This window comes from Chiloscyllium punctatum, chromosome 38 (genome assembly GCF_047496795.1).
Source record: "Chiloscyllium punctatum isolate Juve2018m chromosome 38, sChiPun1.3, whole genome shotgun sequence".
NCBI classification, from domain to species: Eukaryota; Metazoa; Chordata; class Chondrichthyes; order Orectolobiformes; family Hemiscylliidae; genus Chiloscyllium; species Chiloscyllium punctatum.
This window is the reverse complement of record NC_092776.1, coordinates 40,604,305-40,623,259: the sequence shown is the minus strand read 5'-3', so window position 1 is coordinate 40,623,259 and position 18,955 is coordinate 40,604,305. Positions and strand designations below refer to the sequence as shown.

Below are 18,955 nucleotides of genomic sequence, written 5' to 3'. Positions count from 1 at the left end.
TACAGAGGAGGAAGTGCTGGATGTCTTGAAACGGTTCAAGGTGGATTAAATCCCCAGGACCTGGTCAGGTGTACCCGAGAACTTTGTGGGAAGCTAGAGAAGTGATTGCTGGGCCTCTTGCTGAGATATTTGTATCATCAATAGTCACAGGTGAGGTGCCGGAAGACTGGAGGTTGGCAAACGTGGTGTGACTGTTTAAGAAGGGTGGTAAAGACGAGCCAGGGAACTATAGACCGGTGAGCCTGACCTCAGTGGTGGGCAAGTTGTTGGAGGGAATCCTGAGGGACAGGATGTACATGTATTTGGAAAGGCAAGGACTGATTCGGGATAGTCAACATGGCTTTGTGCAATGGGAAATCATGTCTCACAAAATTGATTGAGTTTTTTGAAGAAGTACCAAAGAAGATTGATGAGGGCAGAGCCTCAGATGTAATCTATATGGACTTCAGTAAGGCATTCGACAACGTTCCCATGGGAGACTGATTAGCAAGGTTAGATCTCATGGAATACAGGGAGAACTAGCCATTTGGATACAGAACTGGCTCAAAGGTAGAAGACAGAAGGTTGTGGTGGAGGGTTGTTTTTCAGACTGGAGGCCTGTGACCAGTGGAGTGCCACAAGGATCGATGCTGGGTCCTCTACTTTTTGTCATTTACATAAATGATTTGGATGCGAGCATAAGAGGTACAGTTAGTATGTTTGCAGATGACACCAAAATTGGAGGTGTAGTGGACAGCAAAGAAGGTTACCTCAGATAACAAGAGGATGTGGATCAGGTGGGCCAAATGGGCTGAAAAGTGGCAGATGAAATTTAATTCAGATAAATGCGAGGTGCTGCATTTTGGGAAAGCAAATCTTAGCAGGAATTATACACTTAATGGTAAGGTCCTAGGGAGTGTTGCTGAACAACAAGACCTTGGAGTGCAGGTTCATAGCTCCTTGAAAGTGGAGTCGCAGGTAGATAGGATAGTGAAGAAGGCATTTGGTATGCTTTCCTTTATTGGTCAGAGTATTGAGTACAGGAGTTGGGAGGTCATGTTGCGGCTGTACAGGAAATTGGTTAGGCCACTGTTGGAATATTGCGTGCAATTCTGGTCTCCTTCCTGTTGGAAAGATGTTGTGAAACTTGAAAGGGTTCAGAAAAGATTTACAAGGATGTTGCCAAGGTTGGAGGATTTGAGCTATAGGGAGAGGCTGAACAGGCTGGGGCTGTTTTCCCTGGAGCGTTGGAGGCTGAGGGTTGACCTTATAGAGGTTTACAAAATTATGAGGGGCATGGATAGGATAAATAGGCAAAGTCTTTTCCCTGGGGTCAGGGAGTCCAGAACTAGAAGGCATAGGTTTAGGGTGAGAGGGGAAAGATATAAAAGAGACCTAAGAGGCAACATTTTCACACAGAGGGTGGTACGTGTATGGAATGAGCTGCCAGAGAATGTGGTGGAGGCTGGTACAATTGCAACATTTAAGAGGCATTTGGATGGGTATATGAATAGGAAGGGTTTGGAGGGATATGGGCTGGGTACTGACATATGGGACTAGATTGGGTTGGGATATCTGGTCGGCACAGACAGGACAGGTTGGACCGAAGGGAAGCTTATTGATATACTGCCTTCACCTTTGGGCATTCCGCTGAATCCTGGCACTGACTGAGGTAGCAAACTCACATTAAACTACCAGGATCTGGGAGTCATACCCTCCTCTGCAATATCCCATCCACCAGGACCTCCAGGTCCCTATCAGTGAAGCGGGTACGAATTTCTCTTTGTCTGACATCTCTGAGTCACAGTTAACAAGAACTGTGCAGGGCAGGTCGTGATGGCCAGTACTTGAGCTGGTGCACAACAGTATTTTAAATGTGCCACGAGTGTCAGGAATCCCAAGAGGTCCTGGCTATGGCTTGTACTCCTGCCCATTGCGAGGGAGTTGATGTGACAATAGACCATAGTACATAGATACTGAGTTGAGTGTGGGAAGATAGTATGAGAAATTTTGCTTGCGCTCATGGAGAAAATCCCTCCACAAAACTCACCAAAGTTGACACGTAGATGAATTCAGGTGAAATTGAGTCTCTTGTTTTGAATGATCTTGCAAATCTAGTATATATCAGCTGCCCTTTAAGAAAGTAATTGTGCATGATCTTTTTGAAAAAAAAATCAAGCTTGAGAAGTCAAGTATCATTCTTTAGTATATTTCTTATTTTATTATCTGTACATAAGTGAAGAAAACAATGGATGTGTCATTTTAATGCATGTTATGGTAAACAGAAACAGATGTTATAAACAAGCTTGATCTTTGAATAGGCCTGCGACTCAGATTTAAGTTACTTAAAAAACAGATTATTCATGTTGCATAACTTTTGAAAGCTTCCTTTTCATCTTAAAAGTATTTGTTTAATACTTACTTTCAGATGACACATTTAAGTTTGCCTCTGATGAGGAAGCTGGCCTCTCTGAAGTTAATTTTTGTGCAGTTGTCTTTGAACATGCTCCATTTGGTTATAATGAAAGATAAAACAGAAGCTGAAGCAGCAAGACAGAAAGGACTGCTACAGCTCATTGTCGAGGAATTCATTAGTTCCACACCAGATTACACACCAGTGGAAAAGGTAATTCAAAGACACTTGGTAGCATCTTCTTTGGACTTTAAAATAAAAACCTTTCAATGGGCAATTTTAGTTAAACATTGAAGGCGTCATCTCACATTTTCTCCAATTTGGAGTAGAAATCCCTTGATTTTATGTGGACAATATGTGTTTAAATTGAGAAATAAATCAAATGCTTTATAAACACTTGGTTAAACATTGGTCACCAACATGCAGTAGTGATTAAAATTGCTTATTAGTTGTATGGGCTAGTCTGCCAAAAAAATAGGGGATACCTTTTGTAGTACATAAGCAATCTGAAACCTGAATGCAAATGAATATTTTGGCACTTTCTGCCATCAAAATGTTTAATGGTAACATTATGAAGGCCAATTAAATTTTGAGATAATAGCTTTTTATCCAATATAAATGTAAAAAAGAAAATTGACTGTTAATTCAGTTAGTCTTTTGTTTATCATCTTTGTACCATTGGCTGCTCCATTCATTGCCTGTAAAAACATTTGCTAAAGCCTTCTTCCATTCATCTGTCATCATTATACCTGGAGCTGGATTGTACATGGCCTGGCCATGTGTGTTTTGAGCAGAGAATCTTCCAACTCACTGCTATAATATGGAGAGTTTATCCACTCCAGAATCAGCAGCCCACCCAGCATATATAAATAAATAAATGAGTCTTTCAATTTAATAAATTGAAATTAATTATTAATTTATTACCCTGCCCAACTCATAATACAGTTGGCATTGGCAGATCCATGGGACTGGGCAAACTGTTTTCTCCCAAGCTTTTAAAAGTGCAGGAAGGTAGAAGGTTACTCCCTTTGGAAGATTGGAGGAGGAGACCCTCTGAAAAGATACTACATCCTCTTCCTTACTGTCTGCACAGACATTAGAGCTGAGATCTTCATTTTTTGCACTATCAAGTCTAATTAATTCTATATTCTTTTTCTTAAACAATTCATTATATTTTATTTTTACACTGATTCACGCAGAATTTGAACATAGTTTGTCCTGAAATGTTTGTTAATGTGTGAAGTTGCACCTCAGACCCTCATGGAGGTTATGGAACTTAAGAATCCCAAGTTCTAATGTTCAATGAGCACTTATTGTGTAGCATTTTATATGTTTTGTTGTTTATGTAATTGTGTATGAATCTTTGTTTTTGATTAGGAATGGGTAACTGTAGCCAGGTCACTGGGACAAAAAGCTCTGGCTCAACTAGAGAGTGCACATAACCTGAGCAATGGCTCTGAGGAAATTAGATCCAAATGTCTCTATCTAACTGGCAGGTGCCTGCGGTTGTTATCTGTACAAGTAGACCCAATTAACCCAGGCTTCAATTGGGTTCAACAAATGCTGGTAAGGTTGATTCTAATTCTTTTTCATAAACAATTCTATATCTTATATTATTTGAACTGGTAATGATCAAGAGATTACATGCAGTAAATATTAGCAATTCATTTTTCTTATCAAATATCTTGGTTTCTGTGTAGAGCTCTTGTGGTGCAGTAATTCCATCCCTTCCTCTGACCAGACCCTTCATGTTTGAGTCGCATGCCATGATTTGTTGACCATGCAAGGTCTGCTCTGATCTGGCCAAACCGGTCGACTATCAGACTGTAAATCCTTCCAATATATTTAATAGCAGATAGAAACAGACATGTTTCCTGGTCAGTCAAGAAACAGAAGGCAATGGTAAATGATTACAGTAATTTGTCCATAAGTATGGACATTTTCACTAGAAGACTGAAGCTCACTCCATGGAAATGAGAACAGTTGGCCTTGGTTTCCTGAAACACTTCCCTGTAGCATTCATGGCTGTGTAAATTAGAAATGCACCTTTAGGGTTGGTATAATTTTGTGTTTATTGCAAGAGAATTGGGACTGTCATTGGTTGTGTGTTTCATGTAAAATACATATTCCATCCATCTTAACAGCAACCGGATATAACACCCGAACACTAGAGTGTGACAATACTGTGCCTTTAAAAGACATGTTCTGTCCTGTTTCTCTTGCAGACGGGTGTTGTCACAGTGGCGATGAAATGTCTCCTTCAGACAGGCAGCTGACAAACAGCTTTAAGTGTTTTTGTTTGAAGTAAGACAAAAGAATCATTTGTGTGTGGAGTCAGGCTCACAGACTGAGAAGACTTTAGTTTTCCTTTCAGTTTGTTGGCCAGAGTTTTGCTGGCTGCTGGAGCTGAAAGCTTGAGTTCTCTGTTGCTAGAGTGAAATCTTAGACAGAGAGGCTTCCTCTTAAAAATCATAAGGAGCAGCTTTTTTCTTACTTTTTTCTGGACTGGAGAGAGACAGCATATGACAATTATAAGTGTGTTGCTGAATTTTCTTTGCCTTTGCCAAGGTTGTGTTTTTGGGAAGTTGCCTATATTGGAACAATTGATGATTAATTGTTAAATAATACGTTGTCTAATTAAGTATTTAAATGGATTAAAGTTATGCCAATTTTTCCTCCTTTTGTATTTTAACTGTATTATAAGAATAAATCATGTTTTGATTAAAGATTAATGGCAGAACAATTGAATCCTATCTGAACATAACTCCTTAAACTTGCCCTTTTGCAAACAAAAGTTAAGGTTTAACTATTTCCATAATATACATTGGGGGCTCTGGTCTTGTCCATAACAAGAGATAATTTCCTTTTCTTTCTCATGTAGGGATTTAACTTAAATAGTGCTTTCAATTCTCATGTTGACATTCTGATAGCTTCTTTCCTTGATTATTCACACATACTCACTTCAGCCGGGTGCTCTGGTTTCCTCCCACAATCTAAAGATATGCAGGGTAGGTGGGTTAGCCATGGTAAAATTGCCCAGTAGTATTCAGGGATGTGTAGGCTAAATTCAGGTATGTGTAGGATCAGACAGAGTAGATGCAGGATTATAGGGATAGGGGTGGTTGGTCTGGATGGGGTGCTATTCAAAGTGTCGATGCTGCCCTGGTGGTCTGAAAGGCCTCTATCTGTATTGGTTGGATTCTGTGATTCTACATGAACAAAAGCTGAGAATTTAGCAGCACATTATTCAGTGCTTGGCTTCCAGAGCCTCCTTACCATGTACAAAATTGGTATCAGGATTGTGATTCCATGCTTTTCACTTGTCTGAATAGCTGAAATTCCAATACTAAATGCCAGGCACTGCAGTGACACTCAAAACCTGCTGCCTTGTTTACACTTTGTTTGTGATTTTAAGAATAGTCTATTTAACATTGGCATGGATTGAACTCCAATATGGAATATTTAGTTGTAATCACAGATTTATACTGTTTTGCATTTTTGTGAATGTTCTTATTTCTTTAGCATGATTTGGGGGAAAATAATGATCTGCCAAAACCGGCCAAATTTACAGAAGAGAATGAAGAAATTGAATCAAAGTCTCAGCATGTAGATTTGCAGCTCTCTGCTGAGGAAGAAAATGAACAAGAGGAATCAAAATATGAAAGTCCAGATTTACAGCTTTCTACCTATCAAATAGAAAAATGTGCTGCAAAGGCTGCACGTCTTAAGGTAAAATCTTCTTCAATTAAACTATGGTTCATGAAGAACATAAAAAACGCAATGGATTAGAAAGTTCACTATAGCTTGGCATTCTAATATTCTAACTCCTATCACTCAGTATCTAATTACATTTTAAACCTGCCCAATGCTGTTATCTACCATCCCACCTGGTTAAGCATTTATCAATCTTCTTAATATAAGTTTTATATTTATTTTGAAATGTTAAATTTAAGTCTTTTGCTTCCTCTGTTCCTCATTTGCTTTGAAGTAAAATTGTGAATTTACTTTATCTTTGTTACTTGCTGCTATGTATTTTGCCAAGGTCATTCCTTGGCTACCTTCATTCTCGACTTTAAACCATGTGTTTCTCTAACCTTTTATCTTTGCTCCGTCCTAGTACACCCTGCTACCAGTGTACAATCTACAAGATGCACTACAGTAACTTGTCAAATTACTGGGCCTCATATACCAAACTCACAAACTGTATCACTTAGAAGGATGAGGGCAACAGTCACTCAGGAACTCCACAGCCTGCAAAGTCCCCTCTGTGCTACACATGATCCCACTGTGGAGCTAGTTTGGCATTCCTTTATTTTTTTTCTGGATTTAAGTTTTGGAACTTTTTCCTAACTTGACTATGAGTAAAACTATGGCCGAAGGACTAGCAGTTCCAAGATGGCAGCTCACATCTATCTTGTCAAGGGCAACTAGGGATGGACAATACATGCTGGCCTAGCCAGAAGCACCCACACCCTTTGCATGAATAAGAAAAATATGGGACCTGTTTCTCTTTTCTGTACTCTTTACCATGCACCTATGTTCTTATTTTGGAATATTGACCAGAACTGAACAAAGTAGTCAGTCAGTATGAACAACAAGTGCATGGAAAACTTGAAGGTAGCATGTGTGGATCTGAACGTTATCATTCTGATTAATAGAGATTTCCTGCTCCTCAGCTACTGCCTGACCTGCTGTGCTTTTCCAGCACCACTCTAATCTAGCCTCTGATCTCCAGCATCTGCAGTCCTCACTTTTGCCTATCTTTTCGCCCAACTAGTTAAAAATTAGCCTTCAGCCACCCATCTTCATCTAATTCTACCGTGAGTAACTGCGCTAACATTTCAATGATGTTTAAAATTCTTTTGCTGCATTATAAGGTTTTGTAAAACTTTCAAAAGGACATTTATGGCAGAATAAGTTAGTATTTGTTAACTCATGTTAATTTCTGTTCATTTTATAGAAGGAACGAGCAATAGCTCGGGTCTACTTGGCTCATGCCAGTGAAGTTTTGATCCAGTCCATGAACCTGGCATTAAACAACCAGCTTACTCAGATTTTAGCAGCAGCCAGTCTTGACATGGTTGAATGTTTTGGCCAATTTGATCCAGTTTCAGCAACTCAGTACTTAGCACTACATCAGGTATGGTAATTTATTGCAAGTTTGGCTTTCTGTTGACCCTGTCTAACAGAATAGATGAATAGAGATACTGTATACATAACATGAAATTGTGAAATAGGTTTCATCAGTGAAACTGCTCAGGTGTATTTGTTTCTTTTTAAAGATGATTATCAATTTGAACTTCTTCATTATCAGTCACTTAAGCCAGTAGTTGAAAGATATGGAACAAGTTAGTTCTGAAAATCAAACTTATCATTGTGCTCGTCTCAAAAACAACGAGAAATTTCCATCCCTGATTAAACTTAAGAGTTTAACTCCAGGTCTACATACTCCTCCAGTCCTTACAATGTCAGTATCTGCTACAAAGGCATTTGTTTGCTTTGTAGATATTGATTAGTTATTTCAAAATTTGTGGGACTAGAAGTATACCATCATGCTATTTGGAAGAAGTTACTTTACAACTATAATAGGTCTGTAAAAAGACAGAGAGCAAATAATGACTATAGATAGGTGGATCTGTATTAACTGACCTTCAAGGGATTAAGGCATGTGGAATTATATTTTCATTACGTGATTCATTCAAAGGAATAGAGTTAATGACGAGCTACCTTTTGTCATTTGTTTCATTGCAATTTATCATTCAAATATAATTATTTTCCAGTTCATGTCTTTATTTTTAATTGAAAATATATATGTCTACAAAATAGCTGAAATATGATAAATGTGGAAACTTAATTCAGAAACATAAATTTTGAATGATATGGGGCTAAATTTCAAAGGCCTAGATGTTGGGTGCAAGAGTCGTAAGGCAGAATTAACCCATGCTGATTGTCCAGACAGCACAAACCTCGCTGATCCTTAACTGAGTACCTGACCAAGGTTTTGTGATCTAAGTGGCTAGCACTAGTTAAAGTTAACCTGCACTTCTTAAAGGGGAGATGCACTATGGCTGGAGTGTCAGCAAGTCCTAAGTAATTGTGGTTCTGTTCGCTGAGCTGGGAATTTGTGTTGCAGACGTTTCGTCCCCTGTCTAGGTGATATCCTCAGTGCTTGGGAGCCTCCTGTGAAGCGCTTCTGTGATGTTTCCTCCGGCATTTATAGTGGTTTGTTTCTGCCGCTTCCGGTTGTCAGTTCCAGCTGTCCGTTGCAGTGGCCGGTATATTGGGTCCAGGTCGATGTGTTTGTTGATAGAATCTGTGGATGAGTGCCAGGCCTCGAGGAATTCCCTGGCTGTTCTCTGTTTGGCTTGTCCTATAATAGTAGTGTTGTCCCAGTCAAACGCATGTTGCTTGTCATCTGCGTGTGTGGCTACTAAGGATAGCTGGTCGTGTCATTTTGTGGCTAGTTGGTGTTCATGGATACAGATCGTTAGCTGTCTTCCTGTTTGTCCTATGTAGTGTTTTGTGCAGTTCTTGCATGGGATTTTGTACACTACATTGGTTTTGCTCATGCTGGGTATCGGGTCCTGGTGAGTTGTTGTCTGAGAGTGGCTGTTGGTTTGTGTGCTGTTATGAGTCCTAGTGGTCGCAGTAGTCTGGCTGTCAGTTCAGAAATGTTCTTGATGTATAGTAGTTTGGCTAGTCCTTTGGGTTGTGGCATGTCCTCATTCCGTTGTCTTTCCCTTCAGCATCTGTTGATGAAATTGCGGGGGTATCCGTTTTTGGTGAATACATTGTATAGGTGTACCGGCCAATATACTGGCCACTGCAGCGGACAGCTGGAACTGACAACCGGAAGCGGCAGAGACAAACCACTATAAATGCCGGAGGAAACATCACAGAAGCGCTTCGAGGAGGGTTCCCAAGCACTGAGGATGTCACCTAGACAGGGGACTAAACGTCTGCAACACAAATTCCCAACTCGGCGAACAGAACCACAACAACGAGCACCCGAGCTACAAATCTTCTCACAAACTTTGAAGTCCTAAGTGAATTGAATATGACCTTGGGAGCTTTGTTTAATGGCACAACATGGTTGAGAGTAGTCTCCAAGGTTTCGGACATAGCTGGAGGACTTTGCGAAGATGGTGCAAAATAAGAGAAATGTCATATATCTACAGAGGGCCAAGAGATCTTCCTGACCCATAGTTGAGAGGCAGTTGGAGCATACAACCATGGATGTCAATATGAGGAGTCAAGCCTCAGGAGTGAACACAATGTATATATGAAGATATGAATTAGGAGCAGGAGTAGGCCACTCAGACCCTAAATCCTGTTCTGCTATTCAATAAAATTATCTGATTGTTCCATCCACCTTATTGCCATCCCTGTTAATCTTTCACCCTTTCTTTGACAAAATCTATGTGCCGCTGCCTTAAAAATATTCAAGGGCTTTGCTTCCACATCCTTTTCAAGAAGAGTGTTTGAAAGAATCTTAACATTTGTGAGAAGAAATTCCACCTCATTTGTGTTTTAAATGCATGATGCTGATTTTTAAATAGTGTTTCCCCCCACCCCCCAATTTCTAGGTTCTCTCAAATGAGTAAACATTCTATCTATATCTATCCTGTCAAGATGCCATGATCGTATGTGTTTTAGTCAAGATAGCACTTATTCTTCTAAATTCTAGCAGATACAAGCCTAGCCTGTCCAACCTTTCCTCGTAAGACAAGCCTTCCCATTCCAGGTATTCAACTCATAAACTGACCAGCCTCCAGCACACTTGCAACTTTCGATATATAAGATTTGTATTAGTGGAGAGCCTCCATATGCAGTCTCACCAGTGCTCTGTACAATTGAAGCATGATCTCCCTACTTTTGTATTCAACTCCTGTTGTGATAGTTGATATATTCTATTAGACTTACAATTACTTGCTGTACTTGCACACTCATCTCTTACAACAGCTCACCCTCTCCAATCCCTCTGCCTCAGCAAACTCTCACCATTCAGTAAGATGCTTCTTTTTTATTGTTTCTGTCAAAATGGCCAATTTCATAGTTTTGCATATTATCCTCTATTTGACAAATCTTTGCCTACTCACCTAACCTGCCAAAATTTCTTCATCGCCTCCTTATATCCACTTCAGGTTTTACTTTCCTACTTATCTTTGTGTCATCAGCAGATTTGGCAACAATACCTTCAGTCCCTTAATCAAAGTCATTCAGGCAAACTGTGAACTGTTTACTTCCCAGTGTCAATTTCTGTGGCACATCGTTGTGCAGTGCAATCTGAACAAAAAGTTAATACCTACCTTCTGCTTCCTGCTAGCTAGCCAATCTTCTTTCCATAAAAATATGCTCCCCCATTCATGTTACTATTGGTGTGGTACCTTACAAAACCAGAGAGGAAAAGTAGGGTATAAGAGGAAATGATCTTGAAATATAAAATACACAATAAGAATTTCTATAACTATTTCAAGAATAGACTTCACAAAATGGCATCAGTTCTGTAGAAAGTGAGCAGGAAGGATTAATATTTGAAAGTAAAAATAGCAAACAAATTGAATAAGCATTTTGCATCAGTTTTTACAAGGATACAAACTTCCCAGCAGCAGTGATAAATCAGGAAATGGAAAGTAGAGAGCGAGAAAGATCACATCCAGCAGTAAATTGGCATTGAGTAAATTGCCGGTAAGTGCCCACATCCGATGGACTTCATCCTATGGTTCTAAAGGAAGTGGCTAGTGAATTATTTGATATATTGGTTTAATTTTCAATATAAAATTGGTTCAGGGATGGTCCCATTAGATTGGAAGATAGCAAACATAATTTTCTTACTGTTTGGAATGTATCTATTTTGAAATATTTGCTGAAATATCTGCCACTGCATCTCTATTGAATTATTCTTTAACCTAAATTGCCATTTCCTTTTAGCCAGTTCTACTTTCATACCCCTGTAATTCCCTCATTTAAATGTTAAAATGTTTGTCTCAGATGCACTCTTGTCTCCCTGAAACTTGTGTAAAATTCAGTCATACCATGGTGTCTGCTACCTAGGAATGCCTTCACTTGGAAGTAGTGTACCAGCTTGAGTACAGCGTTCTCTCAAGTCGTCTCCAGAGCATGTTGTTTGAAGAAACTATCCTGGAAACAGTATGAATTTCTCATCTAGACTACTTTTGCCCATCTGACTGTTCCATTCTGCAGTACAGTGCTGCAAGGAGATTGATTAGCTCACACAAGTTGTGAAAGTCAATAAAAGCACCTTCAAATGCCCAAGCATGGTATTGCACCACTGACTGCAAATACAGCTTAATTAATTAACTAATTAATTTAATGAAACTTGGATGTCACCAGCTAGGCTGTTTTTGTTGCCTTTTCTTAATTGTCCTTAATTGTACTTGAATTCAATTGTCTGATAGGTCATTTCAGAAAATAGGTAAGACTCAAGCACATTGCTGTGAATCTGAAGTGACAGAGAAGCTGGATGACCATTTCCCTTCCCTCAAGAATATTAACAGGCAGATGGGTTCTTACCACAAACAGTGATAATTTCATGGTGACCACTGCTGAGCATAGATTACTGTTCTAGGTTTTATTATAAAAACAGAAACTGCTGACAATACTCAGCAGGTCTGGCAGAATCTTTGGGAAGAAAACAGATTTAACTTTTCGAGGTCAGCAATGTGACATCAGCACTGGTAACAGCAAGGAAATTATGGTATTTATACTGAAGAAAAAGTTTGGGGAGGCAAGGTAAGGGGAGAGGTGAGCAGATATGTGGAGATGGAGCCCAGAGAGAGAGAGAGAAAGAAAGAGACATGAAAGGGGTAGATAAACAAGAAGGTTATGGATAGCTGACCAGGACTACTACTTCAGTATAAAAACCATGTGTTCCTCGCTGCTAACAGCTCTAATGAAGAGTCACCCGACTTGAAATGTTAATTCTTTCACAGATGCTGCCAGACCTACTGAGTTTTGGCAGCAGTTTCTGTTTTTGTTTCATATCTTCAGCATCAGCAGTTCTTTGCTTGCTTCCAGATTAAATTAATTGTATTTAAATCTGTGTCATAATTTGAGCCCCTGTCCCCAAACATTAGCCTGCACCAGTGGATTAATTGTCCAGTTGAACTGAATTGAATTGAATTGAATTTAATTCAATTCTTGTGAAAAGCTTCATCTTGCAAGCAATACAGGCAGATCGCAGAGTTAAGTAGCATAGATAAGTAAATAATAGGTAAACAGTGGCAAAAACAAAAACACAGGTACAGGCGAATGTTAAGAGTTTGTAAGTCAATTTAGTATTCTAACAGTAGGGTAGAAACTGTTTTGAAACCAGCTTGTTAAGGTTTCTGTACCTTCTCCCCGATGGTAGAGGTTGTAGAAAAACATTGCCAGGGTGGGATGGATCTTTGAGAAAGCTGGTGGCCTTTCCTTGACAGCGGGCCTGGTAGATGCATTCTGTAGATGGGAGGTTGGCCTTTGTGATTGATGGGCCGAGTTCACCACTCCCTGTAACCATCTCCGATGTTGAATGGTGTAGTTGCCATACCAGGTAGTGATACATACAGACAGAATGCTCTCGATGGCACATTTATAAAAGTTGGTAAGGGTATTCGCCATCATGCCAAATTTCCTCAGCTGCCTGAGGAAGAAGAGCTCTTGTTGGGCCATTGCAACCAGTGCGTCCACATGAAGCGTCCAAGAAAACTTGTTATGGATTACTACTCCCAGGAGCTTGACACTCTCTACTTGTTCCATCTCTGTACTGTTAATGAGTAGGGGGGCATGAGTAACATCCCACCGAAAGTCAATAATGAGTTCATTGGTTTTGCCAGCACTGAGAGCTAGGTTGTTCCCAGTGCACCATTTTTCCAGGTCTGCCACCTCCCATCTGTAGTCTGGGTTGTAGCCATTTGAGATTCGACTGACTATGGTGGTGTCATCTGTGAAGTTGCAGATGGCATTAATCTGGTATTTGGCAATGCAGTCATGGGTATGCAGTGAGTACAGTAGGGGGCTGAATATGCACCTCGGGGGGGGGGGGGAGGGGTGGGCTCCAGTATTGAGTGTTTAGTGAGGGTGAAATATTGTCCCCAACCTTCACTGATTGTGGCCTGTGGGTCAGGAAACTGAGGATCCAATTGCAGAGAGTGGGGCTTAGTCTGAGGTCACTAATGCAATGGCTTTGAGAGGTTATTTTGTTCTGGTTTTTTAAAAGAGGGGTTGTGAGGCAGATGTGTTGAGCATGGGGTTTAGATCAGAGTAGTGCTGGAAACGCACAGCAGGTCAGGCAGCATCCAAGGAGCAGGAAAATCGATGTTTCAGGCAAATGCCCTTCATCAGGAATGGAGGAATGCTGGAGATTGCCAGAATCTGCAGCCCTCACTTTTGCCTAGATATGTTGTCTACCAAACCAGAGGTAAACAGCTTGTGAGGCCTTGGTTTTTTTTTAAAAGTTGGAACAAGAGCAGCAGCCTGGCTGGATGTGGCCAGCTCTCTCAGACCAGGTTTTATACCTTTGAGATTATACCTTTGTTGCTGCTGTGGGCTTGAAGAAGTAGAAATTATCCTTTCTCTTAGTTACAGCTACAAACTGGGGTTTCTCTTTGCTGCTAGGTTATCTGTATGACAAATCTATTATTCTGAATTTTCCTTTTTGCCAAGGGGTGTGTTTGTGGGATGTTACCACATTGGAACAGTTAATTAGTCATGGTTACTGTATCTATTATTTTGTAGGTTTTCCAATAGAATTAAATTATTCTAAATTCTGCTTTCTTCAGTGGTCTTTTAACTATAGTATTTAAATAAATTGTATTTAGTTTAACATCGAGTAGTTTGACCAATCAAATTTCATCTGGAACACAGCACATTACACTTGCATTTAAAATGTGAAAAAGTTAGGGTCTCGGCTAACTTCTTAAAATATCTTGGGTGGGGGGGGGGGAAGGTGAGGTGGAGTTGGTCTGATCCATGACAGTGTCTGAACCACTGTAGTAACCCAAATAATGACATGCCCATCCCTCACTCACCAACAATCCCATCAATCAGGACTCATATCTGACATCACAGGACAAATTACAACCGCTTCCTATCCTGCCAGTGACCTCAATGCGTCCAGTAGTTCAACCCAAGAGAGTACATATGCAGACTGTCCTCAGCTGATCGGTGCCCTACAGTCCTTGGACCACCAGAGGACACCCACCACAGTCATATTAAACAATGCGGCTTAATGCTTTGCCAGCTGCCTCCACTAAACTGTCAATGCCAGGATTGCACCAGGTGTAGTGATTGAAAATGCAAGTGAAAAACCTTCAAATTGAACAAAGATGGCACAAATGTCCAAGCATTCCATGCTATGGTAGGTTTGTGAGTAAATGTGTGTTGAATTGTCTTATTGTTAGGGACTTTTGAAATGCAACAAGTTTTAAGGGCTTGATGCATAATTGAAACTCAATGATGGCTGATGTGGGATTATGTGCACACAATTTATTGTGAAACCTTGGAGTAGCAGCAAATATAAACATGGTGCCAGAACTCTTGGGTCTAAAGTTAGTCTAGTCAAAGTGCCCCAAATGTGGTGATACGTCCACAGTGATATTTCAGCATGCAAATCAAACAGGCTTTCACAAGCCGCACTCTGGCTGAAATCAAGATTCACTGAGGGTCTCAGATTTTTCTGACCTTTTCAACTTCATCTTCGAATAAATCTGGCTTTTCTATCTCCCCAGCTGATATTTTTTCACCTCTTCACAGTGCTGCATTGGATAGGGCACAGCAGTCCACAATGATCTTGAGAGACCCTTTCTGACATGGAAAGCAGTGCACTGCCTGATGGTGCATGCATTGGAACCTGGTCTTCAGCAATCCGATGGTCTGTTCTACTGCTAACCTGGTTGAGTTGCAGGAGACATTGTACCTCTCCTCTGTTGGATTTTGTGGAATCTGTACAAGTGTCACGAGGATTTTTGAGGATTCCCCCCCCCATCCCCATATTGCAGTTATGCATGGAGAGCAAATAGTAATGGCACCTGAAAGTGATTGAGATTGTTTGAGTCATAAAAGCAACCCCAAATGCAAGCCCACACTTTCAGGATTTGGCGTCAGCTGTCACATATCAGCAGCACATTGATGGGAGGAAATTCCTTTCAGTTTATGAATGCTGCTGATTGTTCTCAAGGATATCTGAGATGTATATTCAATAATTTGCCCTTTGTACTTCTAGCTATGGAACTAAATTAAACTCTGACTACATGAGAATATCAGGATTTGTGGTAAATCTCAGAAAATCATTGTCCCTTTTCAATACAGCATTGGTGAGCTCTCTTGTCCATCTGTATCCCTCCATGGGGTATTTGAATACTCTTCCAGCAATGACTCCTAAGGCTAATACTATGGATAACAAAGATTTATGTTTTATTTAAATAGAAATTATAACCTCCTTATGTTTATCTTTATGTGCTGCTGATCTAGTGTAAATAATTTTTTCTTATAGTTGATGAGTTTACAACTTAACAAGCTCTGTGGTGTCTATTGCTCCTAGTTGAGAACGTCAATGATAATGCATTACTAACAAGTTATATTCATTCACTGGATACGAACATTGCTGGCTAGGTCAGCATTTATTGTCCATTTCTAATTGCCTGAGAGAAGGTGGTGGTGAGCTGCCTTCTTTAACTGTTTCATGTGTCTAACATAAAGATTGTTAGGTGAATCACATAAAAAATAAAGAAATCTGCAAAATGCTGGCAGCATAATTAGGATCCAGTTTTTAAAGGGTTCTGAAAATTTGTTCAAAGGATTTAACATGCTTGTGAACTTGTTCCAGAGCTGCACGGCTTCAATGATAATGAAAGATGTCTTGATGAAAGCAGGATTTGACACCAGCAGTTCCCAGCTTGCAGCACTTGCACATCTTCAACAAAGACTGCAAGAAGATGGAACCATGAAAAATATGCTCAAGACAGTTAATGAAAGACTTAAAACAAAATTTAAGGTACAGTGCCTGAAAGTTGTCACTTCTTAAATGGCATCTGCCATTTTCTAATGCTCTGATGCATGCATGTCTTAGAGCTAAGGTGAAAGGGGTAGCAGTTTTATTTCTATCAGTCTGGCTATTTCTTCAAAATGTTTGTTTTCTTATTAAAATAATTTTATTAACTATTATTTTTGCTTTATTTTTAGTCATTCTTCTATAGTGTTCTCATTTGGTTCTTCATTCGTTAGAGTTTAAGCCCCAGTGTCAATCAGGAAAACAACTCAGAAAATTTGATACATTCATCCCCTCCTTTGGAATATTCAAACTGTCCTTTTATACTGTCATCAGTCATTGGTTCCTGCCTAATTGCTAAAAATTGAAAAACATCAGTTGAATTACATTTGCTTAAAACCTCACACACAAAAATGGTCTTCAACCACAGAATAGAGGATTCCCAACTTTCCTCAGGTAAATGCTTGATGAAAAAGAGAAGTTGATTTGGGGCCGTAGAGTGGTGCAGCAGGAAAGAGAGAGTAACTGAGAAGAGTCCAAACTAGAAAAGGAAGGCAATTGGGAACAGCAACTGGGGAGGGGAGGACAATTGTGAGGGGCAACCAAGATTGTGATCAAGGTGGCCTATGGAGGAACACGCCTGCTCCCTTGGCTCAATATGCAGGTTCATAATTTTAAAATTAATCTTTTTGGTGGCATACAGCAGTTGTCATTTTAACAATCATTGGTTTGGGAGTGTGTGGAGCTGAATACCACCAACCTGGTGCCAGTGGTGTTCAGATCAATTTAGTTCTGTGCAGCGGACTTCACATATCAGAAAAGTGCCCAATGCCTGTATCAGACACAGGCCTGTTCGGCGCCTATTTTGCTTTCCTACAATGGCGAATGGAAATTTCTCGCTTGTAAAGCATGTTGTTGTCCACATTATTAGTGGCTTTTAATGTCTGAAAATTACCAAATTTTAAGGTTTATAATTCAGAATATCAAAGGGAATCTTTGTTATTTCAACAGGGCTGAATTCTATCACTTGTTAAGTTATGTTTCTGCTAATTACAGTTGTCACTTAAAGAAATTGAACAAATTGAAAGAAAAGCAACAATTTTGCTGTTTTAATGCCATTGAATAGAAAAAAATCACTTTTTTTCTCCAATTGTGCTTCACTTTTCCCTTTTTTTTGAGGACATCTATTTTTGGCGTTTTGTTCAGAGGTCTTTAGCCTTCATTCAACCCATCACTTGCAGGTTTCAGTAGGTAGTTAGATTCCTAGCTGATATTTCCTCTGCTCCTCTCCTTTCACTCAAGTCTAGATATCAAGGTCATCCAAAATGGCTCCCATTTAAGCATGTCTGAGCGAGATGTCATGATTATGTAGCTGGTAATAAAATTCAAAATTGTGATCACTACCACTGATTCATCCTCATAAACAGAACAAGACATTGTAAATTCCTAATAATAGTTAACAACTATTCAAGATTTTGTATGATTCTTTAACTCAATCAATAGACTAATCCAGGGCCAAATGTCTTTATTCTTTCGTGGGATGTTAGCATAATTGGTTAGCCCACATTTGTTGCCTAACTCTACCTCTCTTCAAGAAATGTTTATTCTATATTCACATGAACTCTATATGACAAAAAGATCCGACAGTTGGCCATTGATCTATATAGTAAATTAACTGCTTTCAACTGGGGTGATGGTAAGTTTAGCTTGAGACATCCGTGATATAAGAAGGAGAAAAGCAAAAGGGCCATTTCCTTCTAAATTGAATGTAATTGTTCTTCAGCCTTCTGAAGAAGTGTAAGCAAAGCATTTATATATTTGTCCTTATTACTGTAATACATTGTCAGCTAAGTATGGTCTATATGTATATATGATATCTGTGTATGTTGGTTGGAAAAATATTGATTAAGTTAGCTATCCCCAGTTAATAAACAATGAATTGGTAGTGGACATGTCCCGGAGAGTAATGCAGAATGAAAAGCCTCAGTGAAAAGAGAAAGGAGACATTTAATGAGCAAAAAGGTACATCTGCCTACTTTCCAGAAAAAGCAATGAAAGTAGACTAAATGTTGTTTGGAAAATGCAGGAATATCAATAAGTGATACACAAAATGGAAAGATGTTAAAAGTACAGATTCACTGTCAGATATTTCCCCCTCTGTATTGACAACTTGGGCTGTTTACAGATAATAATAGTAACGTCTTTCAGCCCAGTTGTTAAATGATCGACATACAAATTTGAGTGCCTGATTCAACCAAGGTATGACCTAATCATTGATAGATATAACGTGCTGTGCAGTACCTATGAGCTACATCTGTCTCAGAGCAGTGCTACAATAGGTGCTGGTCCTTTGCTTAAAATATTCAATTCAATTGGAAAAAAAATTTAAAAGCAAAAGTGAATATTTTTTAAATCACACTATTGGAAATCATTGTAAATTATAATGATTGATCATGGAGTTTAGTGGGATGTCACATCATAAGAAATCAACAGTCTTATCTATTATGTTGACTAGTAATCTGTACTTCAGCAACCTCTAATCACCAGCTAGACAAGCACAATCTCGCCTGTCAAAA

General features: G+C 39.5%; 1 protein-coding gene across 1 annotated transcript in view; it reads left to right on the top strand.

Annotated features, from left to right (window-relative positions):
- The window catches only part of cfap46 (cilia and flagella associated protein 46), a 219,984-nt gene that overhangs the window by 140,403 nt on the left and 60,626 nt on the right, over positions 1-18,955 (top strand). The window contains exons 40-44 of the mRNA XM_072557677.1: positions 2,408-2,605; positions 3,770-3,958; positions 5,915-6,121; positions 7,353-7,532; positions 16,218-16,385. Of these exons, the coding sequence (XP_072413778.1) occupies positions 2,408-2,605; positions 3,770-3,958; positions 5,915-6,121; positions 7,353-7,532; positions 16,218-16,385 (942 nt within the window). The remainder of the gene's footprint in view (positions 1-2,407; positions 2,606-3,769; positions 3,959-5,914; positions 6,122-7,352; positions 7,533-16,217; positions 16,386-18,955) is intronic.